Source organism: Papio anubis, chromosome 2, assembly GCF_008728515.1.
Source record: "Papio anubis isolate 15944 chromosome 2, Panubis1.0, whole genome shotgun sequence".
Classification (NCBI taxonomy): Eukaryota; Metazoa; Chordata; class Mammalia; order Primates; family Cercopithecidae; genus Papio; species Papio anubis.
Window position 1 is genome coordinate 41646811 of NC_044977.1, and position 16365 is coordinate 41663175.

The 16365-nt window shown below is 34.0% G+C and overlaps 1 protein-coding gene across 5 annotated transcripts in view; it reads left to right on the forward strand.

Moving 5' to 3' along the window:
• Positions 1 to 16365, forward strand: part of EAF2 (ELL associated factor 2) — a 59704-nt gene that overhangs the window by 34004 nt on the left and 9335 nt on the right. For 4 of the 5 annotated variants that reach the window (XM_021934103.2, XM_009200090.3, XM_021934102.2 and 1 more), the window contains one exon: positions 2901 to 3152. In XM_021934103.2, coding sequence (XP_021789795.1) covers positions 2901 to 3152 — 252 coding nt within the window. Of the gene's footprint in view, positions 1 to 2900; positions 3153 to 3351; positions 8532 to 16365 lie in introns of those variants that run through there. The other variant, XM_017955199.3, reaches the window with a different exon arrangement.

Consider the following 16365-nt stretch of genomic DNA (forward strand, 5'->3'; position numbering starts at 1 on the left):
GCCAAAGCAAGAGGATTGCTTGAGCCTAAGAGTTTGAGACCAGCCTAGGCAATATAGTGAGACTCTGTCTCTACAAAAAAAAACTTTTTTAGATTAGTCAGGCGGTCAGGCGTGGTGATGTGCACCTGAGTAGTCCCAGCTACTCGGGAGGCTGAGGTGAGAGGATTGCTTGAGTCCAAGAGGTTGAGCGGCAGTGAGCCATAGTTGTGCCACTGCACTCCAGCCTGGGTGACAGAGCAAGACCCTATCTAAAAAGAAAAGAAAAGAAATATTATAGCTTTGTGCTCATAAATTTGACAATTTAGAGGAAATGGACTAGTTCCTCAAAAGCTAAAAACTACCAAAACTCAACTAAGGTGAAGTAAGCAACTTGAATAGTTCTATCAACATTGAATAAATTAAATTAGTAATTAAAAAGCACCCCCAAAAGAAATAGCCAGACCCAGAAGCCTACCAAACATTTAAAGAGAATTAACACCGACATTACACAATCTCTTCTGGAAAAAGGAAAAGGAAGGAATATTTCTAAGCTCATTTATGAGGCCAGTATTACCCCCAATACCCAAACCAGATAAAGACAGTACAAGAAAAGGAAAACTATGAACCAATATCTCATATGAACTTAAACTCAAAAATTATCAATTGAATCCAACATTGTAAAACGATAATTATACAACATGAACAAGATAACATTCCTATTCTCACATTATATTTAGGAGTATGGATGAGGGTGAGAGGGAGGGTGGGGAAGATACAAGCAGTAAACAAATAAGTATTCAACTGAATTTCAGAAATAAGTGTCTTGAAGAGAATTAAACTAGGCAATGGGGGTTGCAGAATGGAGAGGAAAGAACCTTTTGAGAAGGTTACACTTAAACTGATTCAAGAAGGAGCCAGCCTTTCAGAGATCTAGAATCTTCTCCAGAGACACCATTAATGAAAGGAAAAGCCTAGCTACAGACTTGGGGGAACCTGGAAGAAATATTCACAGATGCATATGTGTGACAAAGGGCTCATAGCCAGAAGAATTAGCTATAAAGAACTCTTACTAATCAGTAAGCAAAAGACAGACAAACATAAAAATGGACAAAAGATTTGAACAGGCTTTTCACAAAAGATGATATTCAAATGGCCAGTAAGCATATAAAAAACACGGCTTCATATTATCACATCAAATAAATGAAAATTAAAACTACCAGAAGTTACCATTGTACACCCATCAGACTCACTATACCAAGTGTGTGTGTGCCCTAGTGAGGGAAGATATGAAGCATCTGTGACTCATACCTTGCTGGTTGGAGTGTAAAACCAGTTTGAAAACTGGGAGTTTTTAATGAAATTAAACCTATGCCTATTGTGACTTAGCAATTTCTCTCTAACTTTCTACCTAAGAGAAGTATGTATATAAGTTCAAAAAGACTTGTAGAGGAATTTTCATAACAATTATATTCATAATATCCAAAACTGAAAACAACGCAAATATTCATAAATGGAAAATGGGTAACCAACTTGTGGTATATTTATATCATATCATATCATATCATATCATATCATGTCATATCATATCATAGCAGTAGAGAAGAATAGTCTACAGATTAATTCAGTAACATGAATAAATATAAAAACATTATGTTGAAAGAAGGCAGACCAAAAAGTACATGCTGAGTGAATACATTTGTATGAAGTTCAAGAATAGACAAAAATCTTTGGTAATAGAAGTCAAAATGGTGATTAGTGACTGGAAAAGAGCATAGGAGAATATTCATGGGGATGCAAATATTCTATATCTTGATCTCAGTGGTAGATATACAGGTTTTATATATGCTAAAATGTATCTAGCTATACATTTTACTTTATGGAAATTATGTATTAAACAAACAAACAAAAGATCTGAGTGAAGAATATACCAGGCAGAGGAAACAGCTAGTACAAAGAACATAGCCTGGAAATGGGTTTAATGTGGTCAAATAATAGAAAGCCAGTGTGTCTATAATAGGGAGAATGAGGGAGTGGGCTAAAAATTACCAGTTAACTTAATGTAGCAGTGTACTAAGATGATAACAAATGGCAATGTGTTAACTGAGCATATTATTGACTTAGAATTTTTTGGTTTAAAAAATTTTGTTCAACTATTTGACATTTGTATCATATAGGAAAATATTGACTTGAAAGTCAGTAGACTTGCCTCTACCCATATATAACTGACAACTTTTGACCTTTCTGGATCTTCATTCCCTCATTTATAAAATTATGAAGTTGTTCTAAATGGTGGCTAAAGACCTTCCCAACTATGATTTTTTTGTGTGTCTAGAACTTGAAAAACACTAAACAAAAGAAGACATCATTATTATTCTTTTTATCTATAGAAATATGTATAGCCAAAGTTATAATGGGAACTGGCGTTTCAAAAATACTTAGAATATTTTAAATCCCTGTTAAGGGAGCAGGGGGGAAACCTATAGATGCTTCATCAAAATGTTGTCTAGGAAAACCAGGAAAAGAATGAATTTCATCTGTTACATTATCACATTACATTATATGTATTTAAAGGAATAAAAAATAATCAGAAGACAGTTTCTGCCAAAATAGATTTTAATTTTCATAGTTTTTCACAGTATTTACTTCATATTTGAGTCACCTGTATATTTAAGTACAATGGTTTAAATAAATGTGGAGTTTAGATTTAGACCTTGTCTATCCCTTTTAGTTTCTGTAATCCAATCATTGAAGTATGGCTTGGTGGTAGAATAGTTTTGTGTTTTAATAAAATGCTTTAAGTTCTGTAAATATATGTTTGATTTTAGTTTCAACAGTTTCTTAAAAACTAATACATTCAATTTTTATTATATTTATTTAGCATTTTTTATTTAACCTATCTATTCATTTCTTCTTATTTTCAGAACTGAAGGCAGAAGCTAGTCTAATGGACCAGATGAGTAGTTGTGATAGTTCATCAGATTCCAAAAGTTCATCATCTTCAAGTAGTGAGGATAGTTCTAGTGACTCAGAAGATGAAGACTGCAAATCTTCTGCTTCTGATACAGGGAATTGTGTCTCGGGACATCCTACCATGGCACAATACAGGATTCCTGATATAGATGCCAGTCATAATAGATTTCAAGACAACAGTGACCTTCTGATGAATACTTTAAGTAAGTATACATAAACACAGGCAACTGGAAAAGTAAGAATTTATAGTGGACCCATATTGATTGTCACCTAAAATTTGGATAAAGAAAAAGATTCCTGTTTTTTGCATTTGATACTATTAACAATTACATTTTTATTGAATTATGGTTTTATTTTGAATCTGTAACATAATGCCTTCTTGGTTTTTCTCCCATCTCTCAGATAATCTTTCCTTTCATTCCTTTTCAAGTTTATATGATCTTCTGCTCAGTCATTAAAGTTGGAGTTTTGCGAGGCTTACTTTTGGGTTCTTTTTTTCTTTTCATTCTACAATTTTTCCCTAGATAATCTCCTCCATGTTTCTGTTGCAGTCAGTATTTATGTGTAGATAACTTGCAAATTTATATCTCTGATTCAAACCTCTAGGCTTTAGACACGTGTTTAACATCATCCCCCATCATCTCATCGCCTTCAATTTACTTTGTCCAAAACCAACTCATAATCAATCTTTGGCTCACTGTGTTACCTCTTAGTGAAGGTAGCATACATCTAATTATGCAAATCATAAGTATAATTATTTTCAATGACTGAATTTCTTCCTCTTTACAGTGTAGCCACTCGTTCATCAAGTCCTGTTTGTTTTGCCTCCTCTATATTTCTCAAAGTCATCTGCTTCTCTGCATCTCCGCCACTATCACAGTAGTTCAACCTATTATTTCTTGCCTTATCTACTACAATGACCTAACTGGTTCACACCTTTATCTAGTCAAGCCCATTTTTGATCCATTATGTACATTGTAGCCATATTGATTTTTTTCACAATTCAGTTTGTCATCTCTTCTGCTTTATACTTTTTAGTAGCTTGTAATTTCTTTTAATATAGAAGCAAAACACCTTAACATAATGGTCTTGATTTTTCTTTTCTAACAACACGTGCTTTCTTTTTGCCACTATACTCAAATACTTTCACTCACATCAGGACCCTTATACATGCTGTCCATTCAGCCAGAAACACTTCCTTCTTTTCATGTGATTTTTTCTCCTTTAGATTATAGTTCAAAGTTACTTTCTCTAGGAAGTCTTTTTCACCTTTCTGACAAGGTCCTATCTTTTATAGACTTTTAGAATATCAGATATGTCTTCTTTATATCAATTGTTTGACAGTAGTAAATTTACATTAATTTGTGTGATTTGCTCTCTTTCTCTAGAGTATAATGTTCCATGAGAACAAGGACCTTGTTTGTTTTTGCTTATCATTGAATTCTAGCACTTAGCACATGGTACTTGACACATAATAGATGCTCAGTAAATACTTTTAAATAAAGGCATGCAGATTGGTATTACCTGGGGAGAATGGAATTTTCTGTATATTTAAAATTAATCCCACTATGTTTATTAATAATGAAAAAAGTAAGCAGCTAGAAAGACTGATTAGCTTTAGCCTAATGATAGAACTAAAGAAGGGAGAAGCCAAGACTGAGAGGCAGATAATTGGTAAAACTATGGGTTAATTAGGGACCAGCAAAGATATTTTGAATTTCCAGTTATTTAGTGTTATTCTTGACTTGGGAAGTAATATTGGAATATTTGATTTTTTGAATGGCCAAGGGAACATGGAGAAAACTCAGCTTGGTGGTACTAAATGAGAATCTGAGTAAAAGCTAGAAAAAATTTTCCAGAAATTAATAAGTTCTATAGTAAATTGAGCACATGTCTAGGAATCAGCATATCTGTATTATATTCCTGACTTCCTTATCACTTATTAGTTATGTAACTAATAACACTACACTTAACTTTCTTGTAGCTTCAATTTCCTCATTGAAAGTGGAGGTCACATTGCCTTGTAGAACTTTGAAGGGGTTCAGGATATTTTATATTTTAGAATTTCTTTTTATATCTAGAATAGTTTTCTGATAAAACATGGCACAGTGAATTTATGTTTTTAAAACCCCTTCTCTGCCAAACATATAGGAACAATGGGTAAAGTATTAAAAGGTAAAACCCAGACATGGCCAGAATCAAATAATATAAGATAAACATCTCTAAAGAGAAGAACTGGAATATACACACAAAACAGTGGGCTTAGTGGAGCTGAAGCCATTGGATCTGAGTTCAAAAGGAGGTGATATTGGTAAGGATCTTGGTACTTTCAGGGAAAGGTATAATAACATAATCAGAACTTTTAGGGAAACTTTTAGGGAAATAATCAGAACTTTCAGGGAAAGGTATAATAATATAATCAGAACTTTTAGGGAAAGTTTTAGGGAAATAATCAGAACTTTCAGGGAAAGGTATAATAATATAATCAGAACTTTTAATAGTTTAAAACTATTAAACTTTTAAACTATTAAAACTTTTAAACTATTAAAGTTCTGATTCAGTGAACCTGAGTCATACTTTCTATTTGATGCTAGAGAACGTGTGTTGTTGGGGGTTAGTAGGGGAAGGGAGAGAGGGTTGATAGAGGTGAGGATAAATAATAAAAGAAGTTTGGAAGAAGTAACCAGTTAATAAAAGAGATCGGAAGAAATAGACATTTACATATTGACTGAGGCTACTGTGTTTTAGAAGGTGTGGGCATAGGGTCTGTAGAACCTTGATATCCATTGACTCCTTGAAGGGATCTAGTATATTTACAATATACCCAGGGGATAACAACCTCCAAATGTGATTATGAAACCTGTTTCTGGTAATGGATCTCAGAGGACTAGGTAGAGGGAACTACAAAACCCTGTCAGAGTGGTGTGAGGATAGAGAAAAACAGAAATTTTCCACTCAAAATGAGCAATCGTAATTCTAAAACAGAAGAAAAAAGTCTAATGCCAAGAAAGTCAGCCAACAAAATTAATAGTTAGGGCAGGGATTCTTTCCAAATGAAAATCTTTTTACAGAGCAATTAAGACAAAGACATTTAAATAAGTATGCTAAAAGCATTCAAAGAGATAAATGAAGATACAGCTTTTAAAAGAATTATAAAACAAAGCCAGGAAGAAATGAAACAAATCTAATAGATTATAAAAAAGAATAAATTAGACTGGTCATTGAAATTTTTTAAAAAACCAGTAAATGAGAAAAACTGTAGACTGGACACAGTTGAAGAATAAATTTGTGAAATAGAAAATAATATTGAGGAACTATCCCAAAACACAATATAAGAGAGACAGAAAAATAAAATGGGAGACCAACTTAGAGATAGAAAAGATTGAGAAGAGTGAACATTACGCAATAGAAAGTCCAAGAAAGAATGGAGGAGATAGTATAAAAACTTAATCCTGAGAATTTTCCAGAATTGAAGAAACCCATGAATTTTTACTTCAGCTAATAAGCAGGATAAGTAAAAATAAATCTAGACCTCAAAACATGATCGTGAAACTACAGAACATCAAGGATGAAATAACCTTAAAAGCTACAGAGAAGACAACCTACAAAAGAAGAATAGGCTGACAGCAGACACTCTTAGCTAGATAGGTAAGCCAAAAGATAGTGGGTGAAATATCTTTCAAGTGTTGAAGGACAATAATTCTAGCTAGAATTTTATACCCAAACACAATGTCATTCAAGAGTAAAATAATTTTCAGGCACATGAAAACAGTTTATTGTTTGTAGAATTTAGCAAATGTATTATTAACAGACATATATATGTTTTATATATATATATTTCGGCAGAAAGAAAAGTGAAAACAGAAGGAAAGTGTGGAATATGAGAAACAGTAGTGAGCAAAGAAATAGATGAAATGTCAGGAAATCTGATTAACCTTTGACTATAAAGATAACAAGTCTGTTTTAGATGTTTGTACATTTGGAAGGTTTTTTTTGAAGATTAAAGCTAAAACTCTAGACAATAGTTGTTGAGAGAGTATTCAATCAGTAGTTTAAGTAAGCTAAGATCCATGTCATGTTAGGAAGATAGAAACACTGAATTTGACTTTATTAGATAAATGTGTAGTTAGTTACGTATCCTAAAATGTTAAGGTTACCATTTAATTAATAAATACAATCTATAGTTCCCACATCATCAGTGGAAAAACCAGGGAACATAGAAAACTTTATGTAGTAGAAAGCAGAGAAGAAGAAGTGAAAGAAAGTGATTGATCAACCCAAAACAGAAAATATGAAGTAGAAATAAATCTCAATCTATCAGTAATAACAAAAGCAAAGCATTTTATCCACCCAATAAGAAACAGATTATCAGATTAGATTTTTTTAAAATGCCATATGCTGATTATAACAAATTTTCTAAAAACCATATGGAAAATAAAGAGATAGAAAAAAAGATGCTAGCTAAGTAGTAATTATAACAAAAATCTGGATCATCAATATCAGAAATAATAGACTTTAAGGCAAAATGTACTCCTAGAGGATAAAGGGGCTTGATAAACTACGAGAAAAGGTTCAGTTCACCTGGAAGATAAACAATTCTGAATTCGTATGCATGTAATAACATATCTTCACTGTGTGTGTGTGTGTGTTTGTGTGTGTGTGTATATATAAAACATAACAGAAGTAGTAGAAATTGACAAGTCTATTTTAGTGGGAGATTTTATTAATCTGTAATCAAGCAGAAAAAATTTAGTAAGAGCATGAAATCTGTAAATACATAATAGACATACCTGCTCTAATAGTGAATACATAGAATCCTACAATCCAAAAATGCAAAGCGAGTGGTCATATTTAAGATGCATATGAAACATTTACAGAAATTTACATCTTACTAGGACAAAGACAATAACAGATTACAAAGAATTCATTTTTTAATGAACATATTATGATTATAATATGATGAAAATATAAATAAATAAAAATTAATTTAAAATAAGTTTAGAAATTTCAAAGCACAGGCCTAATAACTTACATGTTAAAAGGCAACTATAATGAAATTACAAAATATGTGTAATTGAACAATATTTAAAAATTGAATACTGTTATGAAGATAAAAAATCATAAATAATAAATATCACAGCAGTTTTGGTACTTCCAAGGAAATGTTTTAAAGGATAATAGGAAATTTAATTAATTAATTAACTTTATTTTAGAGATGGAGTCTCGCTTTGTTGCTCAGGCTGCAGTGTAGTGGCCATTAACAGGTGCAAACATGGTGTACTACAGCCTTGAACTCTCGGGCTCAAGTGATTCTCCTGCCTCAGCTTCCCCAGTACCTAGTACTGCAGGCATATGCCACTGTGTCCAGCTCATTATAGGGAAATTTATAACTTCAAAATTTTATTTTAAAAAAATTGAAGATAAATGAGTGAAAGGTTCACTTTGAGGAACTAGAAGGACAATAACATCTTAAAGCAGAGAAACAAAATAATATAGATGAATAGAAGTTAATGTAATAGATAATGAGGAAACATTAGAAAATCAACAAAACTAAAAATTTGTTTCTTTGAAAACTAACAAAATAGACCAATAGAATAGACCAATCTTTAACAAGGGCTGAGAAGAAAAATAGAAAAATCACAAATAGGCAATATTAAGGAAGAAAATTAAGTTAAAATTATAACTATATTTTAAAAAATTATTGATATACAATAAACATATTTATGACTTACACGCGATATTTTGATACCAGCATACAATGTGTAGTGATCAAATCTGGGTAATTAGGATATACATTACCTCAAACATTTGTCCTTTTTGGGGGGTTAAGAACATTTCAAATCTTCTCTTCTAGCTATTTTGAAATATACAATAAATTGTTGTTAACTGTAGTTACCCTACTGTGCTATTGAACACTAGAACTTAGTAACTTTATTTAGTTATTTAGTTATTTAACTGTATTTTTGTACCCATTAACCAACCTCTCTTTATCCCTGTCTTCACCTTTCCAAGCCTCTGGTAACCATCATTCTACTCTCCATCTCCATGAGATAGACTTTATTAATTCTCACATGTGAGTGAAACCATATGATATTTTTCTTTCTGTGCCTGGCTTATTTCACTTAACATAATGACCTCCAGTTCCATCCACATTGCTGCCAGTGACAAGATTCCATTCCTTTTTATGTCTGAATAGTATTTTACTATGTATATTAATTATTTATTCATCCATTAATGGATACTTAGGTTGATTCCATATATTGGCTCTTGTGAATAATGCTGCAATGAACATAGGCATGCAGATATCACTTTGATATACTGAGTTCCTTTCTTTTGGATATATACCTAGCAGTGAGATTGCTGGAGCATATAGTAGATCTATATAGTTTTTTGAGGAACCTCCATACTGTTCTCCATAGTGCCTGTAATAATTTACATTCCCACAAGCATTCCCTTTGTGTCCTTGCCAGCATGTTATTTTTTGTCTTTTCAATAATAGCCATTTTAAGTGGGATGAGATGATGTCTCATTAAGCTTTTGATATGCATTTCCCTAATTATTAGTGATGATGACCATTTTTTCATACACCTGTGGGCATTTTTAAAATTATTGATTTTAAATGTCTTCTTTTGAGAAAAATCTATTCAGATTATTTGCCCATTTTTAAACGGTATTATATGGGGGTTCTTTGGCCATTGAGTTGTTTGAATTTTTATATATTCTGGTTTTTAATCCCTTGTTGGATGGATACTTTGCAAATATCTTCTCCCATTCTGTAGATTGTCTCTTTACTCCATTGACTGTTTCTTTTGCTGTGCAGAAGCTTTTTAGTTTGATGTGATCCCATTTGTCTGCTTTTACTTTTGTTGTCAGTGTTTTCAGGTCTTACATACAAAAAAATCGTGGCCCAGATGAATCTCTTAGAATGTTTCCCCAATGTTTTCTTCTAGTAGTTTCACAGTTTCAGGCCCTAGAATTGAATCTTTAATCTGTTTTGATTTTATTTTTGTTTATAGTGAGAGATGGGGGTCTAGTTCCTTTTTTCTTTTCTTTTCCTTCCTTCTTTCTTTCTTTCTTCTTTTTTTTTTTTTTTTAAGGATATCCAGTTTTCCCAGCACCATTTATTGAAGAAACTGTTCTTTTCTCCATGGAATGTTCTTGGTGCCTTTGTGAAAAATCAGTTGACTATAAATATGTGGATTTATTTCTGGGTTCTCTATTCTGTTCCATTGGTCTATGTGTCTATTTTTATGCCAATACCATGCTGTTTTCTTAGGTAATGTGGTACCTCCAGCTTTGTTCTTTTTGTTCAGGGTTGCTTTGGCTATCTGGCATCATCTGTGGTTCCATATGAAGCTTATTTATTTATTTATTTTTTATATCTGTGAAGAATGTCTTTGGTATTTTGATAGGTATTGCATTGGATCTGTAGATTGCTTTTGGTAGTATTGTTATTTTCACATTATAATTCTTTCAGTCTATGAACATGGCATGTCTTTCCATTTTTTGTGACCACTTCCATTTCTTTCATCAGTGTTGTATAGTCTTCCTTGTGAAGCTCTTTCACCTTCTTGGTTAAATTTATTCCTAGGTTTTTGTTCTGTTTTGTTTTGTTGTTTTTTAATTAAAGACAGGGTCTTGCTCTGTTGCCCAGGCTGAAATGTAATGGCATGATTGTAGCCCACTGCAGCCTTGAACTCCTGGGCTCAAGCGATCTTCCCTCCTCAGGCCCCCAAGTTGCTGGGACTATATATATTCTGATTTTTAATCCCTTGTTGGACGGATACTTTTTTTTTATTTTGTAGAGACTGGGTCTCACTGTATTGTGCAAGCTGGTCTCGAACTCCTGGCCCCAGGCAGTCTCCTGCCTTGGCCTCCTAAAGCGCTGAGAATATAGGCATGAGCCACTGTCCTGGACCTTAGTGTTTTGGGGGGTGTGTGTGTGTGTGTAGCTATTATAAATGGGATTGCTTTCTTGATTTCTTTTTCTGCTAGTTTCTTGTTGGTTTATATAAATGCTACTAATTTTTGTATGTTGATTTTTGTATCTTGCAACTTTACTTAAATTGTTTATCAATCCTGAGTGTTTTTGCGGAGCTTTTAGGGTTTTCTCTTTATAAGATTTTGTCATCTGCACACAGGGACAGTTTGACTTCTTCCTTTGCAATTTGGATGCCCTTTATTTTTCTCTCTTGTTTCTTTGCTCTGGCTAGGACTTCCAGTACTGTGTTTAATAAGAGTGGTGAGAGTGAGCGTCCTTATATTGTTCCAGCTCCTTGAAGAAAACCTTTTGGCTTTTCCCCATTTAGTATAATGTTAACTGTGGGTTTTTCTAATACGGCCTTTATTGTGTTGAGGTACACTCCTTCTAGATCTAGTTTGTTGAGGGTCTTTTATCATAAAGGGATGTTGAATTTTATCAAATCCTTTTTCCACATCTATTGAGATAATCATATGGTTTTTGTCCTTCATTCTGTTGGTGTGATGTTTCACATTTATTGATTTGGGTATGTTGAACCATTCTTACATCTCTGGGATAAATCCCACTTATCATGGTGAATGATCCTTTTAATGTGCTGTTGGATTTGGTTTGCTACTATTTGTTGAGGATTTTTGCATGTGTTTTCATCAGAGATACTGACCTATAGTTGTGTCCTTGTCTGGTTTCAGTATCAGGGTAATGCTGGCCTCATAGAATGAATTTGGAAGAATTCTCTCCTCTTCAGTTTTCTGGAAGAATTTGAGAAGAATTGGTATTTATTCTTTAAATGTTTGGTAGAATTCAGTATAGAAGCCATCAGGTCCTGACCTTTTTTTTTGACAGGAGACTTTTTATTACTGATTCAGTCTTATTACTTGTACTTGATCTGTTCAGGTTTTCTTTTTTTTTTTCTTGGTTCAATCTTTGTAGGTGGTATATGTCCAGGAATTTATCAGTTATCATTAGGTTTTCCAATTTGTTATTTTTAAAAATTATTGTTTATTTTATTTTATTTTTTATTTTTTGGAGACAGAGTCTTACTCTGTTGCCCAGGCTGGAATCCAGTGGTATGATCTTGGCTCACTGCAAACTCTGCCTCCCGGGTTCAAGTAATTCTTCTGCCTCAGCCTCCCAAGTAGCTGGGACTACAGGTGCATGCCACCACAACCAGCTAATTTTTTTGTATTTTAGTAGAGATGGGGTTTCATCGTGTTGCCCAGGCTGGTCTCAAACTCCTGAGCTCAGGCAATCCACCCGCCTCAGCCTCCCAAAGTGCTAGGATTGCAGGTGTGAGCCAATGCACCCAACCTTAATTATAATTTTATTTAAACATTTATTTCAGTAAATTTGGCATAGGAATGGATGGTTTTGTAGAAAAAGTATAATTTACCAAGTCACAACAAAATAAGGGTCATCACAGAAATGTAAGAAATGTTAAACATATGAAATGGGATCAATCTAATTCACCACATTAACAGATTATAGAAGTAAACCCATATGACCATTTCAACAAATGAATAACTTGACAAAATTCGATATTTATTAATTTGAAAATACGTACTTGAGGCTGGGCATGGTAGTTCACACTTGTAATCCCAGTACTTTGGGAGGACGAGGCAGGTGGGTCACTTGAGGCCAGGAGTTCGAGACCAGCCTGGCCAACATGGTGAAACCCTGTCTCTACTAAAAATGTAAAAATTAGCCAGGCATGCTGGTGCACACCAATAATCCCAGCTACTCAGGAGGCTGAGTCATGAGAATTGCTCACATCCAGGAGGTGGAGGTTACAGTGAGTTGAGATCATGTCACTGCACTCCAGCCTGAGTGACAGAGTGAAACTCTGTCTCAAAATAAATAAATAAATTAAAATAAATAAAAACATTTACCAAAGGATGAATATAATAGGATTTTCTTAGCTTTACAAAAGTTAATTACCAAAAAACAGAACTCCTATAAACATCACACTAATAGAGACTTTAGAAGCATTCCTGTTAAATTCAGGAACAAGACAAAGGGGACAAATGTTATTTCTGTTGAGCACTCGATTGAATTTGCTAGCAAATGCAATAAAACAAGTAAAAGAAATATGATATAAGAATTGAAAACAAGAAATAAAATACTCTTAATTTGTAGGAATGTAAATTATCTACATAGGAAATCCAAAAGAATCAACAAACAATAGAACTAATAAAATAATTTGGAAAGATTACTAGATGCAAAAGATATATGCAAAAGTAAAGTCTATAGTGTTTTTGTCTATCGGTAATAACCACTTGGGAGGTTTTTTTTTTTTTTTTTAAAGTAAAAATAGTGAAATTTCTTTTCCTGATGTATCTAAACTAGGAGTTTCCTAATGAAATAAACCATCTCTGACCATTACTGCAGTCATCCCATTGCTCAGCTTTATGAGAGACCCAACACCCCCTTTTGTAACAGATTTTTTTAAATTCTCCTTTACTATTTTGAAATAAATTTCATCGCTTAATATAATCTGTGTGCATACTTTTTTGAAAAGCATTAATTTAATTTAATATAAAGGCAAATAAAAACAAATTTTTAGTAATATGTATTCCAACTTTGTAAATGTTAAAGAATAGCTGTATCAGAAGATATAATGAAGTAACCATGTTTTTGCAGTTACTTTTAATGCATAAGTTTGGATTTAAGAAAAACAAAACAACATTCAACTCATATTGTCAACAATTTTTATTTAACCTGTAGAAATAAGGACTAGAAAAGTATAGGCATATATATTTAAAAATTGCATCTACAGCTGCCTATACAGACAAGTGTTGTTGTGCTGTAATGCTGCTCTAAATACAATGAGCAGCATTGATGACACTAATGTGTTGCCCCAAACTATTTTTAAAAGAAAATTTTTGAAAAGTTCTTAAAAAATACAAAACAAAATCATCTTCAGTTTACATGATAGCTGCATACTTGTAAGTTTCAGCTTAGTTTGTATTTCAGCTTTAGTTTTACGTTTATAAACATATCTTCCAAGTACATATTCCATCAGACTTTCAAAAGTTTCACAGAATATAGAAGAGTTCTTTATTGTGCAAGACTGGTTCGTCCATTGCAAGACCATCAGACTTTCAAAAGTTTCACAGAATATAGAAGAGTTCTTTATTGTGCAAGACTGGTTCGTCCATTGCAAGACATTTAGCATTCCTAAACTCCCCTCCCACTAAATGCTATTAGCAATCTACAGCCATCAGGACAAGTAACCCCTCATGTAAATTTCTGTACCATCCCCTGGGGGGCAGTACTACTCTCAGTGCTAACTATTAGTTTAAATGTCTGAATATATTTTTATGGGTAAACTCTCTTTTTCTGAGTCATAATTACAGCTATGATTGAAAACACATTTTCTTTACTAAGCAACTCATAATCAAAGGCTAATCTTATATCTTCAAAACTTGACTGAATATTTTATAACCTTGACAGTATAAAGTCTATAAAGGCAAAATAGAACTCTGAGTGCGTTTGGGTTTGTGTCACTTGAAAAACTCGTATTACAGGCATCATATGAAGTTGAACATTCTTATGTCATACAATAGTTGTGTAAGTGGAAACTGAATCCTTGAGAATGGGCCAGGTGAGGTGGCTCATGCCTGTAATCCCAGCACTTTGGGAGGCCGAGGCAGGTGATTCACCTGAGGTCAGGAGTTCGAGACCACCCTGGCCAACATGGTGAAACCCTGACTCTTCTAAAAATACAAAAAAATTAGCCAGGCATGGTGGCGCATGCCTGTAATCTCAGCTACTCGGGAGGCTAAGGCAGGAGAATTGCTTGAACCCGGGAGGCAGAGGTTGCAGTGGGCCGAGATCACGCCACTGCACTCCAGCCTGGGTGACAGAGTGAGACTCCACATCAAAAAGTTAAAAAGAAAAGAAAGTGATGAGATGGTCATGAGAACCAGATGCACAGAAGAAGCTTTAGCAGATTTTATTTATTTATTTATTTATTTATTTATTTTGAGATGGAGTTTCACTCTGTCGCCAGGCTGGAGTGCAGTGGCGCGATCTTGGCTTACTGCAACCTCCGCCTCCCAGATTCAAGTGATTCTCCTGCCTCAGCCTCCTGAGTAGCTAGGACTACAGACATGCGCCACCATGCCCAGCTAATTTTGTATTTTTAGTAGAGATGGGGTTTCACCATGTTGGCCAGGATGGTCTCGATCTCTTGACCTCATGATCCGCCTGCCTTGGCCTCCCAAAGTGCTGGAATTACAGGCGTGAGCCACCGTGTGCCCGGTCTAGCAGATTTCTTTATCAAATGATGTTATCAGTTCTGGAGTTCATGCAAAAGACTGAGACATCTTATAACTTATACGTGGCCTAAAAACTATTCTTCTTAAATTAGGTATTGATTTCAAAACATGCCAGCTTTTTTGATTATGGATTAGTTAAAAAATACAAGAATTTTTTTAACCACTGTAATTTACTACCTAAGTGATTTCATTCAGTCCCTTTGCTTCAGATAAACCTGTATGATCAATGACTCTCAAATCTTTATTTCCAGCTCCAGCCTCTACCTTTAGCTCCAGACTTGTATATCCAAGTGCCAGTACCAAATATATTTGGGTATTTACTAGGTATCTCAGATTTACCACATGAAGATTGAACTTGTGATTTTTCTTCTACAACCATGTTCCTCTGGTGTTTCTCATCTCAGTAAATGATAACTCAGTAAATGATTTATCCAGTTGTTCAGAACAGAAACCTTGGAGTCATTCTTCACTTCTTTCTTTTGTACCCTAAATTCAATGTTTTAATTAGTCCTATAAACTCTATCTTCAAAGTATATTATGAATCTGACCACTTAGGGGTACCTCCCCTGGACTACCTGAGTCAAAGCCAACGTTATTTCTTACATGAGAGACTGCATTAGATTTACAACTGCTCTCTTGTTTCTGTGTTTCTTCCACACCATTATGGCGTATTTACTGATCTACAACCGGTTTTAAGTTAGTTGCCTGCTTAAAATTTTCTCATGAATTCTCATTACATTTTCAAACAAAATCCAAAGTTTTTACCATGACCTTCTGGATATGTTTCTGACCTCATTTACTGCTGTTATCTTCCTTATTCATTCCAGTCCACCCACAGTGGCCTTCTTGCAAGTCAGAGAATGCAACAAGTATGCTCCTGCCTTGGGGCATTTGCACTTCTCTTCTTTTAGCCTGGTCACTTCACCTCCATGCTCTCCATTTTTTATGACTTTCTTCCTATATTTGAATCTCTGTTCAAATGTCAGCCCTCAAAAACACCTTCAAAACTACCCTATCTAAAATAGCACCTGCCACTGCAATCTCCGTACCCATTTTCATTTTTCCGTAATACTCATCCCTACTTGGCATTATGTTATATATTTGTTTATTTGTTTACTGTCTGTCTCCCCCACTGGACTGTAAGCTCCATGACAGTAA